Source organism: Bison bison, unplaced genomic scaffold (assembly GCF_000754665.1).
Source record: "Bison bison bison isolate TAMUID 2011002044 unplaced genomic scaffold, Bison_UMD1.0 scf7180017864254, whole genome shotgun sequence".
NCBI lineage: Eukaryota > Metazoa > Chordata > Mammalia > Artiodactyla > Bovidae > Bison > Bison bison.
The window spans coordinates 5,223,492-5,236,730 of record NW_011494826.1 but is presented as its reverse complement, the minus strand read 5'-3'; the positions used below and the strand labels follow the sequence as shown (position 1 = coordinate 5,236,730).

General features: G+C 41.8%; 1 protein-coding gene across 3 annotated transcripts in view; it reads right to left on the bottom strand.

Moving 5' to 3' along the window:
- The window catches only part of LOC104994197 (chromosome unknown open reading frame, human C14orf105), a 30,040-nt gene extending 27,055 nt beyond the window's left edge, over positions 1–2,985 (bottom strand). For all 3 annotated transcript variants that reach the window (XM_010847685.1, XM_010847686.1, XM_010847687.1), the window contains exon 1: positions 2,590–2,985. In XM_010847685.1, the coding sequence (XP_010845987.1) occupies positions 2,590–2,812 (223 nt within the window). In that variant the 5' untranslated portion in view covers positions 2,813–2,985. The remainder of the gene's footprint in view (positions 1–2,589) is intronic.
- Positions 2,986–13,239: the final 10,254 nt, after the last annotated feature.

The following is a 13,239-nucleotide window of genomic DNA, read 5'->3' as shown; positions in this document are numbered from 1 at the left end:
GGTATTAGAGAGGTGATAAAGAAATGGAACTTGAGTGTGTAATAGGAATATGCAATGCTTATCATTGAATGTTCCCAATTAAATAATCTACTCTCTCACTGCAAGTAGGGAAATAAATTCCCACAAGTTGCCTCTCTAATACAATATATCAATATTCTTCTTGATGAAATAACCCAGGGCTACAGTGTTAATGAACCAGAGAAGCTCATTAGGAAACAGAGAAGCTCAACAGATCCATGTGGATTTCATTTTTCAGTTTGATTAGCCTGGGCCCTTGGGACTACTACCATAACCAATGCTACGTGAATGACCTCCTTGTCCTTTCCTCATAACAATCTGGATGCATTCTGATGTTGAGATTGTTGTGCAGACTATCCTGTAGTCCCACTTTGCATTTTAAATGGAAAAATTCCTGGGTAATTATGTGTTTCTACCCTTAAAACATTTGAATGATCACCTGAAGAATATCTCTATGACCTTCTTTTCTTTCAAGAATACCAGGATATCAAGCAAGACCCAAAACATGTTGGATTTTAAAATGTAAATATTTTCAGCAAAATATATTTCAGCAATGTGACTACACCTTATTTTTATGCTATGAATTGGGTAATATCACCCTATTATTTAATTTGCTTCTCCTGAAGTGGTATAGGCATGTGTTACTTTTACCTTTGATTTACAGGTGAAGAAAATTAATGAAGCAAATTGCCTAAAGTCATACTATTTGGTATTTGGTGAAGCTGGGGTTAGAATGTGGGTCTCTTGAAATAGTGTTCAGAATGCATGCCATCCCATTGTTATTTATTATTAATGTGATTTTGCGATTTCAAAAATAAGAACATTTCCAAGTTAGACTCTAGCACATTAGAATCAGCTTTTACCCTTTGGTTATCAAAATCTTAAAACTCTAGATGGAAGGTTTAGATAAAAAATGAATTATTCAATGAGTCTAAGAAGAATATTCCTACTAACATGCTTAGAAAGTCAAACAACAACAAAAGGCTATATAGAACCAGTCAAAGGTTATCAGTTCTATAGAAAGTAGCCATGAAGATCATTCTAGATCTAGGTACTAGGTCTAGATACCTACCTAGTACTAGTACTCGGTCTAGATCTAAGACTTACTAGGTACTGAAAAGGAATGCGTATATATATATATACACACACACCCAGAATATATATATCCTGGCCAATAATAGCAACTTACTTGTGTTAATAATACAGAATGTGAAGAAAAGAAAAAAATAATGTACATATGTGTGTATGTGTGTATATATATCACATATACATATGTGTATATGCATGTATCTCTTCCCAGGTTAGAATGTCTAAGTATCATCTGTTTAAGTATCATCATGATTGTCATAAAATATTTTATATCTTGTAAAATGCCACAGGAGAATTTATAGCCCTTTCTGGCTTGGATCTTCCCATCATAATGGGAAAAATTGTCTTAGTTCTGCAGATGATCATGAAGAATCAGGGGTTGGGGAGAGGGTGCCCCATCCACTCATCTGTACTGCAATAAATGAGTTCAGATTGAAGTGGTTTCCAATTGCACATCAGAATGGATTCACTTCTATAGTACTGCTTTCAAAACAACAAAGCCTGATGCATGAAATGGTACTGGAGAGATTGATTTACATTTAAAATCCAACTGAAATGCATGATTATCATAATCACATTTTTATCTGTGGAACTGGTTTAATTTTTTTATTGTGGTAAAAGTCAATAATATAAAACATACTCTTTTAGTCATATTTAACTATATTTATACAAACCATATTTATGCAGATCAGTACATTCACATTGTTGTGCAACTCTCACCATCATCCATCTCCCAAACTTTTCACTTTCCTAGACTGAAACTCTGACCCATTAAACACTAATTCCCCATTCCCACCTCTCCTCCTGGCCCCTGCTGCTGCTAAGTCGCTTCAGTCGTGTCCGACTCTGTGCGACCCCATAGACAGCAACCCACCAGGCTCCCCTGTCCCTGGGATTCTCCAGGCAAGAACACTGGAGTGGGTTGCCATTTCCTTCTCCAATGCGTGAAAGTGAAAAGTGAAAGTGAAATCGCTCAGTTGTGTCCGACTCCTAGCGACCCCATGGACTGCAGCCCACCAGGCTCCTCCGTCCATGGGATTTTCCAGGCAAAAGTACTGGAGTGGGGTGCCATTACCTTCTCTGCCCCCTGGCCCCTGGCATCTACCAATCTACTTTCTGACTATAAATTTGACTCATAGTCATCTCATTTAAGTGGAATGAAACAGTATGTGTCACATCTAAGGTCTATTGGAAAAGAATTTTAATTGCCTGGCAAAGCTAGGTATAAATATCAAAAGGACTATAAACCAAGCTGACACAAAATGATTATTTCCTTCTCGTGTGGAATGATGAAAAGCCCTTAGTTCCCAGTTCACACACCTATTCTAACGTGCCCAGAATACTTAAAATAGACAAACATTACCTCCTGTTGACAAATGTTCTTTTATATTTCAACAATTAAGAAACTTCATAGATTATAGAGGTAGACAGGTTAATCTATCAGTAGCTCTCCACAAATTTCTTGCTGAGTTTTACATTTACCTTCAGAATATCTTCCATACCAGGTCTCTCGTAGAGGCGGCAACTGCCCTTCTAAAGCTTTATTCCGGTCCTGCAGTCTTGCAAATGAATATAAACTGTTTTCTTCCAGATTCTGAGTGAATGCAAAGTCCACAGGGCCAGCCAAGGGAGTCTCTTCCTCTTTGTTTTGCAAAGGTACTACCTTGGTCACCCTTGGGTGAGGCTTAGAGTGACTCAGGCCCATTTCACATTAAAGACACTCCATAAAACCATGAGGTTGGTGGTTTGGGGCCTTTAAAGTGGCTTATTTTAATCAAGGAACTTCTGAAGTTAGCCCAGCTCCAAAGTATTTCCTCCCTTCGTGACATCTGTGTGGCTTTATTTCACTTCACACTAACCCTTTGGCCACTTCCTGGGAGGTTGGTTTCTATGGAGACTTCCCTTCAACTCCTACTTGGCCATTTCAGACCCAAAGAATCCAGTTAAACATTGACTTGGTTATGCTACTTTCTGAAACACTCAGTGGTAGGAAGAGAAACCACTATTGATCATTAAACAAATCTCTAACACCAGGAAGGCCATTAACAGAAATAGAGAGCAGAGGTTCAGAGAACCTCAATTTGACCCTTTCATTGTGCATACCTTTAGCCATCATCTGTAAGAATTACCAACTGAGAAGAGCTAAGTCCCCTTTGGAAATGTTGGGAGCTAATCACCTAGGGCTTTGTTAATCCTTAACTTTAATTGAAGAATTTATCTTCCAAATAGGAAACAGCAGAATAACTAAAATGATTTTTCTGTCAATAATTTGAATTGCCTTTGAAGGAGATGAATACATTACAGAAGGGTAGGGAGACAATAGCACTTTAATCCTGGGAATGAGGGGACAAACTTCTTGAATAGTTCAAGCAAAAGACAAAGATATGTTAGAAACAACAACAATGATGACAAAAAAGCAAACTCAAAGATAGCCTATTTGTTTTGTTTAAAAAAAATTGAAAAAAAAAAAAAGACTGAAGATAAATGTGCTGAAATGTTGAATAGTGATTCTTGAATGATGGGATTGTGGGTGATTTTTATTTTATTCTTTCTTTATATGTAGAAGCAGAACTCACTTTCAGTTTCTAATTGTCCATGAGCATAGATTATTTATGTTTTCATCACATCCCTACAGGGATACAGAGAAGTTCAAAGGTATGTATTTTTTTTACTTTTGCAAAAGTCATCTGCTAAGAGGCTAACATAGGTTTGGAAATTCTTATAAGCCAATAGAGTTCATCGAAAAAGAAATCTGAGTTTAATTTTCTCCCTTTGTGTTTTATACACAATCTTCTCTGTGGCAGAAATACTTGTAAGTGAGAATCATATATTAATAGTATCTGCAAATAATACTTTTGGTAACTAGAAACTAATTATAAAGGTTAAAATAGTTGAACAGTATCTAGTCAGGTTTATTTTTGGACACAATTAGTTTAAGTATTTCTAAAAGCAAGAGAAAGTATTGCAAGCTAACGAACTAGAAATTATACTGGAAACTCTGGACTTCATGGATCTGGACCAGTGAGAACCATTCAGTTCTCATTTTTTTGATTTACTATTGTTTACTTTTGAGATATCTGTAGAGAATGTGAGGAAGTTGGTTAGCTGCTCAGGAAATAATGAAAGAAATGAAGATTCCTGCCATGTTTATTTCCATTTATCATTAACTACTTCCAAGTTTTGTAACTCATGCAGATTACTTAACCATTCCATGCCTGAGTTTTCTCATCTGTAAAATGGAGTTAATAGAAATGCATCATGAGGAATGAGTTAATTTATAGCTCTTAGAATAGTACCTGACATATAGTAGATTTGAAGTAAACATTAGCCTGTATCTTTATCACTCATTGGTCAGAAACCATTAAAGTAGACTTAATCCTGTCTAAAGGAGTTTATAATTCCTTGGACAGAAGAAAATGGTGGGCTACAATCCAGGGGGTCCCAAAGAGTTAGACACAATTGAGTGTGCACGCACCCGTTTAACTGAGGAAACAAGGATGCTTTATATCTATTATTTTAAAAGTTATCATATGCTTTTTCTTAGAATCATGATAGTGAAAATAGTTTCAATTTCATTAAAAGAGGAAAAGGAGAATTTGACCTCACCTATAGAGTTTTGTATATAGGATATGATTTCTTAATGACGAGATTTGGAAAACAAAAAACTCTCATTCACAAAACCTTGTCCACTCCTCAGACTATCAGTGATACTTATATATAATGACCCTTCCCCAGTTCAAGACTGGTTATGAATAGCCAATGATAGTGTGTAAAGATGATAAAAATAGTGTATATTATATGTAGTACTAAAAATTTATGAATATGAAATGAGAATCCAAGTTTATAAATTTGTAGGATAAAGCAGAGAAGGCGTTAAACTTTTCTAAATCTGAAGATAATGCCCAGAGAAAACTTTATTAAGACAGAGGGCACAGAGAAGAGAAAAGATGGTGAGGTGCTGGAGGAGATGGAGAGGAGTAGGGATCAAGAGCTAGGTGTACCATTTCCACACGTGAGGGATGGAAGTTACAACTTGGAGCAGCTCCATAGACAGCCTGACCATGCAGCCCCCAGGCAGCTTCCTTGCATAGGCTCCCAGTGCTGGAATCTCTGAACGCAGGGTGTGGTGTGAGCCACGCACTTGTTAGCCCTGCTTCTCACCTGTGCTTCAGCCTTTGGATCCAAAGGCAGGAAGAAAAGGAAAGCAAATGCTGCAAAGCTGTTTTTTGCAGCCAGAAATCTCTGCTTTTGTTTTTGGTTCGCTCTCAACTTGGGCAAAACTGTTAAGGAATCTTGTTGAGTGGATTTAAATTCTATAGAAACTCAATGCACACTCAGAGGAGATAGGTGGGTTTTCCTCTTTGCTGCTGCTGCTACGTCGCTTCAGTCGTGTCCGACTCTGTGTGACCCCATAGACAGCAGCCCACCAGGCTCCACCATCCCTGGGATTCTCCAGGCAAGAACACTAGAGTGGGTTGCCATTTCCTTCTCCAATGCATGAAAGTAAAAAGTGAAAGTGAAGTCGCTTAGTCGTGTCCAACTCTTAGCGACCCCATGGACAGCAGCCTACCAGGCTCCTCCGTCCATGGATTTTCCAGGCAAGCGTGCTGGAATGGGGTGCCATTGCCTTCTCCGTTCCTCTTGTCTAATAAGAGACAATTTTGCCTTTGAATACAGAGGGCTGAGTTGGGTAACAGAGCAGGTTAGGTGCCTTCTAAGTTTCCTTACAGTCTTTTCCAGCCCAATTTGCATGACAGTATCTCATCAGAGTCAGCAAGACTAGAGCTTTTTTTCCCTTTTACTTGTGTGGTGACATTACCTACCTTTGTGGGATTGTGATTTGATAGCTCTTGCCATAGTTTTGACAAACTTCCCAGGGTCATCCACACTCGCTTGGCCCTCCCCAACTCCTTTAGTAAAATGACTCTTGGAGGTTAAGAGGCTGCCATGAAGAAAGGCAGATTTCCAGCAGGTAGCCCACTTGGTACTGTGTGAATCAAAAAGGAAGTGGTGACTGCAGTAGCAATAGACTCTAAGCAGATACAAATAGAAAAGCATGCAAATGCTCAATGGCTCTTTATAGTCATGAGTAGTAATTTTAAAATTTCTGCAACCTAATATTGGATAAATGAACTTCTTTTTTAAGTGGGCTATGGGCATATCTATTTGGATGTTTTCTATTGAAGCAGATGGTGATTGCTAATGTGATATTCCTTGGAATAGGAGGTTGGCAGTTTGGAGTCAGGTTGGTTAAATTGCCTTTTGATCCTTCAGCATAGTATTTTCTTGGAAAGGCTTCAGACAGGATTAAAAATAACATGTATATAAATATTCCTTAGGGTTGGATTTAATTTCACACATGGATTACTTAGTATGCATTGGCCTTTCAGTAAGTGGGATTTAAATACTAAATGCTTACAGGATTCCTGAACTATGCATTTGATAAAGTTATAGCCTTTTCAGCAATTGGTATGTAATGGATAAGCAATCATGGGGGCCTTTTCAGCCATGTGAATTATGTGTTTGGATGCCAACTAAGCAGAGTTGTTATATGACCCAAATCTTAGTTTTCCTCCCATTGATTATTTCTCTCTATATTTATCCATATATTGGGTGTGAGGGTGAGAGTCCAAACAGACCTACTCAATTTGAAAGTGCTAAAGCAAAGCCAATGGAGAAAATGTGAATTGAGGCTTCTTGTATAAACTGTTAAATGAGATCAGTTGGATCAAATTTATATCTCTACACTTTAAATGCAGTCTGCAACTGCATCGCTGAATTAAATGCTAAAACCAAACCATCACATTCCTGCTACTCTGAAGACAGCCAGTGTGTGAGTTTCTTACTGCAGCCATGGAATTAAAAGATTCTTGCTCCTTGGAAGAAAAAACCTAGATAGCATATTAAAAGCAGAGACGTTACTTTGCTGACAGATGTCCATATAGTCAAAGCTGTGGTTTTTCCAGTAGTCATGTATGGATGTGACAGTTGGACCATAAAGACAACTGAGTGCCGAAGAATTGATGCTTTTGAACTGTGGTGTTGGAGAAGACTCTTGAGAGTCCCTTGGACTGCAAGGAGATCCAACCAGTCCATTCTAAAGGAAATAGGATGAAATAGTCCTGAATATTAGTTGGAAGGACTGATGCTGAAGCTTCAATACTTTGGCCACCTGATGTGAAGAACTGACTCATTGGAAAAGACCCTATACTGGAAAAGATTGAAGGCAGGAGGGAAAGGGGATAACAGAGGATAAGATGGTTGGATGTCATCACTGACTCGATGGACATGAGTTTGAGCAAGCTCGGGGAGTTGGTGATGGACAGGGAAGCCTGGCGTGCTGCAGTCCATGGGTTCACAAGGAGTCAGACAAAACTGAGTGACTGAACTGACTGAATGGACTTAACTTAGGGCAAAGAATTTTTGTATATTTCATCTCTAATTGGGAGAATATCAACTTTTGGTTATAATAACCCTTTTTAAGACATCTTTAGAAAAACTTTTTTCTCTCCTTCCTTCCTTCTTTCCTTGAAACAAGATTACATTTTAACTCTGTTAATCCATAGATGTTTGTCTCAAGAATTTACACTGAAATTTAATCTTTGATTCATGGTCTCTATCTGGTTTAAACAGTCACTCAAGATTTAGACCTAAATTGAATAATATGCATTTTTCTCCCAAGGCAAAATTATTGCTTTTACAAATGTCTGCTAAAAACAACATTATTTGTTGTTGTTGTTGTTCAGTCACTAAGTTGTGTCTGACTCTTTGTGACCCCATGGACTGCAGCACACCATGCTTCCCTGTCCTTCACCATCTCCTGGAATTTTCTCAAACTTGTGTCCATTGAGTCGGTGATGCTAACCAGCCATCTTATCCTCTGCCACCCTCTTCTATGCCTACCTTCAATCTTTCCCAGCATCAGCGTCTTTTCCAATGAGTCAGCTCTTTGCATCAGGTGACCAAAGTACTAAAGCTTCAGCTTCACATCAGAGTTCCTCTTTTTCTGATAAATTTAAATTGTGTACCCAAAGGTAAGATGTGGGCTTCTAATTTTTAAGGCAGCATAAGAACAGGGTAGAGAGGAGCATGGTGTACCAGATGTCCCAAAGTTCAGGGTAGGCCAAAGTGGCCCTGTGTGAAGTTTCATCTGGTGTCATTGAACTAAATGCTACCCAGGCAGAGCTAGTGGCCCCACTCAGAAATCTCAGCTGTTGGCCATGTGTTTTAAGGAGCATTTGTTCTGTATGTGCCTTCATGCTAAGTCAAGTCAGTTGTGTCCAGCTCATTGCGACCCTGTGGACTGCAGCCCGCCAGGCTCCTCTGTCCATGGGATTCTCCAGGCAATAATACTGGAGTAGGTTGCCAAGCCCTTCTCCATGGAATCTTCATGATCCAGGGATCGAACCTGTGGCTCCTACATTGCAGGCAGATTCTTTACCGCTGACCCACAGGGGAGGCTCGCGTTGTTCTGGGTTCTCTGCAAATCAGGGATGCTTCCTTGTCCCGGGAAGGTCTGTACCTTGATTTTTTTTAAACTGCATTTAGATGAAATTTAGAGGGCACCAAATAAAGAGACCATTCCTAAAGATTTGTCTCACCCTCTTTTATTACTTTTTTCCCCATCAAATATGATACCCAGCAGTCCTGAGATGTACCCTCACTACTCTGGATGGACTGTTGATCAGTTCAGGTGGCCCAGGAACCTGGACCTGGCTTAGGTCACTGGTGTAGTGAGGACACAGGGCTTACTGTTACCTGGGGCTGAGCTCCTGCCATTGCAGTTGGGTGACAACCTGACCTCTTTTATTACTTTCCTTGGGGCAGAAATTATGCATCCATCATGACACCCAGTCTTAACTCTCTGATCTCTTTAGGGACCCTTGTAGGGCAAGTTTCTGCCTGCCTTTCTTTTTTTTTGAAACTACAAACAAAAAGCAAATCACAATGATTGATAAATGAAGAAATAGAGGTGTCACACAAGTGTATGCTCCTCGGTTCTTTGTCTTGTCACAACAAAGATTTGGAGTGATGGACATTAAAGCCCCCTTGGCATGTCACAGCTCTCGGGTCCTGGATAGACCGTGTTATAGCTCTCAGGTCTCGAAAGGACCATGTTATAGCTCTTAGACAAATCAGTGTTACAGCTCTATTTTATTTAGAAGATAGCAGGAAAATCCATCTCTGAGGCATGAGGGCACGTCGATCCAAAGACGCGAGAAGAGCACCCCAGCGCAAGGGGGAGAGAGCGAGCGAGCTAGCTTTGGCTCTTCTTTTTATATGTTTATCTCTCCCTGGGCCTGTCCTATGTAAACTGGGCCAGCCAGGAGTGTTGTTTGTTTTACCTGAGGTCCTCACTCCGGTCCTCGGACCTTCTTTTGTTCTATTTTCATGGGGTTTTCCATTCCTTTTCTTTTAGCCACCTCCATTTTGGACTCCTTTTCCCTATTCTACCTACCTGAGGCCAAGGATTTCCTAACGTTACCTTCCAGTTTGTAGCCGAGATATAGGTTATTGGAGTGTCTTGCTTTACAATAATACTATAACAATAAGCTCAGTTCATTTATTCCATGTGCTGCTTATGAGAAGGGAAAAAAAATTGTTACCCAGAAGTGTTGGAGGGATGATCTTGCGTTCTGCTGGAAAGATTTTCACAAGGATATTCCGTTGTAACATATGGGTCCGTTGGACTCATACTGTTTCAGTAGTTCCTAGAGCAGTGTGCAAAGTCTTGACAGTGCATTAGCCAGCTGCCTGATCGTATTGCTTATGGTTTATTCTGGTCTCATCAGCATGCTTGTGGGTACTGCTTTTGAAGTATGACAGGGGGCTTAGGATCTTCTTTATTAGAGCAAAGCAGTTTCCCACCAGTCTTTCCCTGGGTTTTCTCTGTTATTCCTTGGAAGGTAGGTCCCCTGGCGCTGGACTCACAGGTAGCCAGATGCTTCCTCAAACCTTCATTCCTTCTAGATGTTTCTTGCTACAGCTGGCATGGTGTCTTCTCCAGGACTTTACACTTCAATTTCAGGTATCTCCAAGGGGAAAGCAACAGTTAATTTCTATGTGGCTGTTTGCAGCCAAGTGTCTACAATGCATATGCTCTGTGTAACAAGATCTCTGGGGTTACCTCCAACTTCTGTGCCTGTTGTTCCTGTTGAGAAGCAGAAAGGGGGTGGGTGCTGTCAAGCAGAAGATGGAGGCAGTCCACTGTGACAGGCACTACATGGGGAGCATCCGACGTAAATGAGACACAACCCTGATACTCGTACTAGATTCCAAACCTAGCACTGATAGTTGAAAGTCAAAGACTGGGGCAGAACTTGGATTTCTAGAATGATACGAATATTTGCAGTTCAGAGAGTATTTCAACAGCTTCCTGCTGCCCTTAGGGTAAAATCCAAACTCATTCATGTGGTGTCTTAGTTTGGATTACCTTAGACTAAACTTCTGGCACAAGTGGCTTATTTGGGAGGTGGTCCTAGAACACATGGGTGGCAGGTTGGAAGGTAATTCGGAGGAGGGAAAAAAGCTAATAAGGGGGTGTGTGCAATCTAGCTTGTTCCACTGTGTCTGAGTAGAACTTAACCCTGCCATGGATTTCTGCATAACAGTTTGGAATACATTCACAGGGGCAAGGGAGCTGGGATATCTATTCCCCAACTCCTGTTTGTCTTTGACGGAAATTTGTTGAAAGGAGGACCGGGCGGGGGGTGCAGTGGCCTAATTTGCTGGCATTTCCATCTGGCTACACTTCTCTGGTCAGAGCGGCTTCTAGCCATCCAGGAAAGCCCTGGGACAAAGTGAGGAGTGCTGGAGGCAGGCCCTGAAATGGTAAAGGCCCAAGGGTCGGGGCAGGCCACCAGCAGCGTCTGCTCCACATGCTGTCATGTAGTCCTGCATAAGCAGGCCTCTGGCGCCTTTTCCATCTTCAACTCAGGAAGGGGTACTATGTGAAGGGGCTTTGTGTTTGGGAGGTGATATTTCCAATAGGGGGCTTCCCAGGTGACTCAGCGGTAAACAATCTGCCTGCAAATGCAAGAGATGCAAGAGACATGGGTTCAATCCCTGGGTCAGGAAGATTCCTTGGAGAAGGAAGTGGTAACCCACTCCAGTACTCTTGCCTGGAAAATCTCATGGACAGAGAAGCCTCGATGGGGCCGCAAAGAGTCAGATAGGACTGAGCGACTGAGCACACACACATGCATTTCAATAGGGTGGGTTAGGCATTGTGAAGTAAAGCAACTGGTAAGTGGTGAGGAGGAAGACCGATAGCATCAGGTGGCAAGGCACGCCACAGGAATAGTTTGGTTCATCTGCAGGTCTCTACTGTGATTTTTACTAATGCTACTGATTTGGAGTATTCAGTATGCCCATGTACCGTGCTAAAGGCTTTTGTGCATTTTCTCAGTTAATCTTCACAGCAGCCCTGTGAAGTAGAATGCATTTATTCCTCTTTCACAGGTAAGGAAATAGGGCTCAGAGAAGTTGTCTGAGGCCACATGCCTATAAGTGGCAAAGACCAGATGTAAGTAAGCCCTGCCTGCCTGACTCTACAGCCCTTTGTTTTGTTCTGTTGTTGTTGTTTCTGGTTGTTATAACTCTAAAATGTCAAATCTTTTCATCTAAAACAACCCCCGCCCCTCAATTTTTACTTGTTGAAAAAGAATGAGTTGGGCTATAAAAGACTCTGATGCTGGGAGGGATTGGGGGCAAGAGGAGAAGGGGATGACAGAGGATGAGATGGCTGGATGGCATCACTGACTCGATGGACGTGAGTCTGAGTGAACTCCGGGAGTTGGTGATAGACAGGGAGGCCTGGCGTGCTGCGATTCATGGGGTCACAAAGAGTCAGACACGACTGAGCGACTGATCTGATCTGATCTAATCTGATGACACATGCCATATTCTGGATCTGATTGTTTTATCTTGGTGTCATTTAACTTGTCCCTGCAGTTCCTGGATTTTCTGTAAGCTGGGAGTTAGGTCTAAAGGCTCACTAGATGCAGGTTCCATCATTTAGTGACACAGATTCTAGCTGGTCTGGTACACAGAATACTGTACCCATGGGGAGGCTGGAGGCTAAGGTTGATCCACGGGTTCAGGACGTGACAGTGGATCCCTCTGTTACAAAGCTGCGCCCTTAACGATCAGCAAGTCATCCGTGGGGTGATACTTTCAATGCCTGTGCTCATAACCACCATATAATAGAACTATCTCAACCCCAAAGTTTCAAATTAGATATGGCCATGCCAAACCTGACCCCACCAAGGTGCAGAGCCTGAACTGACAGAGGAGCCTCAGACTCCAGACAGCCTCGGGCTTTATTTTAAAAAGAAATGGAGAAGATTCCACTTATAAGGGATGTCATACAATATTTCTCCTTCTCTGTCTGGCTTAGTTCACTCAGAATGACACCCTATAGGTCCATCCATGTGTACACACTGCTCTACTTAAAATGGATAACCAACAAGGACCTACTGTGTAGTATATCGAACTCTGCTCAATGTTATGTGGCAGCCTGGATGGGAGAGGGGATTTGGGGGAGAATGGATACATGTATATGTATGGCTGAGTCCCTTTGCAGTTCACCTGAAACTGTCACAACGTGGGCTATACGCCAATACAAAATGAAAAGTTCAAAAGGATAAAAATAGAGGAGGCATGCTTCCTTTGCTTCCCTAGACCTGATTTTTTCCTGGTGGAGATTAACAGTCACACCTTTGAGAGCTGCAGAGATTGAGCCCCAGGAGGTCAGGATGGGAGATGCTGATGTGGGGCAGAGGACCCAGCGTGCCTCCTGCCGCCGTCATTCCAGCCTGCCAAGCGGTAGGGGGCAGCCCCTGCCTTTCCTGCGCTTGCCCAGATTCACTCTCGATGATTCTGGGCCCCTCTGTCTCTCATGAGCCAGCCGCCACAGGTTCCAAACAAGCCAAGAAACTGCCAGCTTCCACTTCCAATTATGTCAAATGGGCCTATTATGCAATCAGACCTGGTTGAGCCCCAGAATAGACCCCAAAGCACCGAGTGATTTGATGACATTCCCACGCGCTTTGCTCTCATTAACATCCTGCCTGGGCTGGTGAGCGGCCCTACCCCATCCACATGTGTCCTGGGGGCTGGAACTCCACAGGG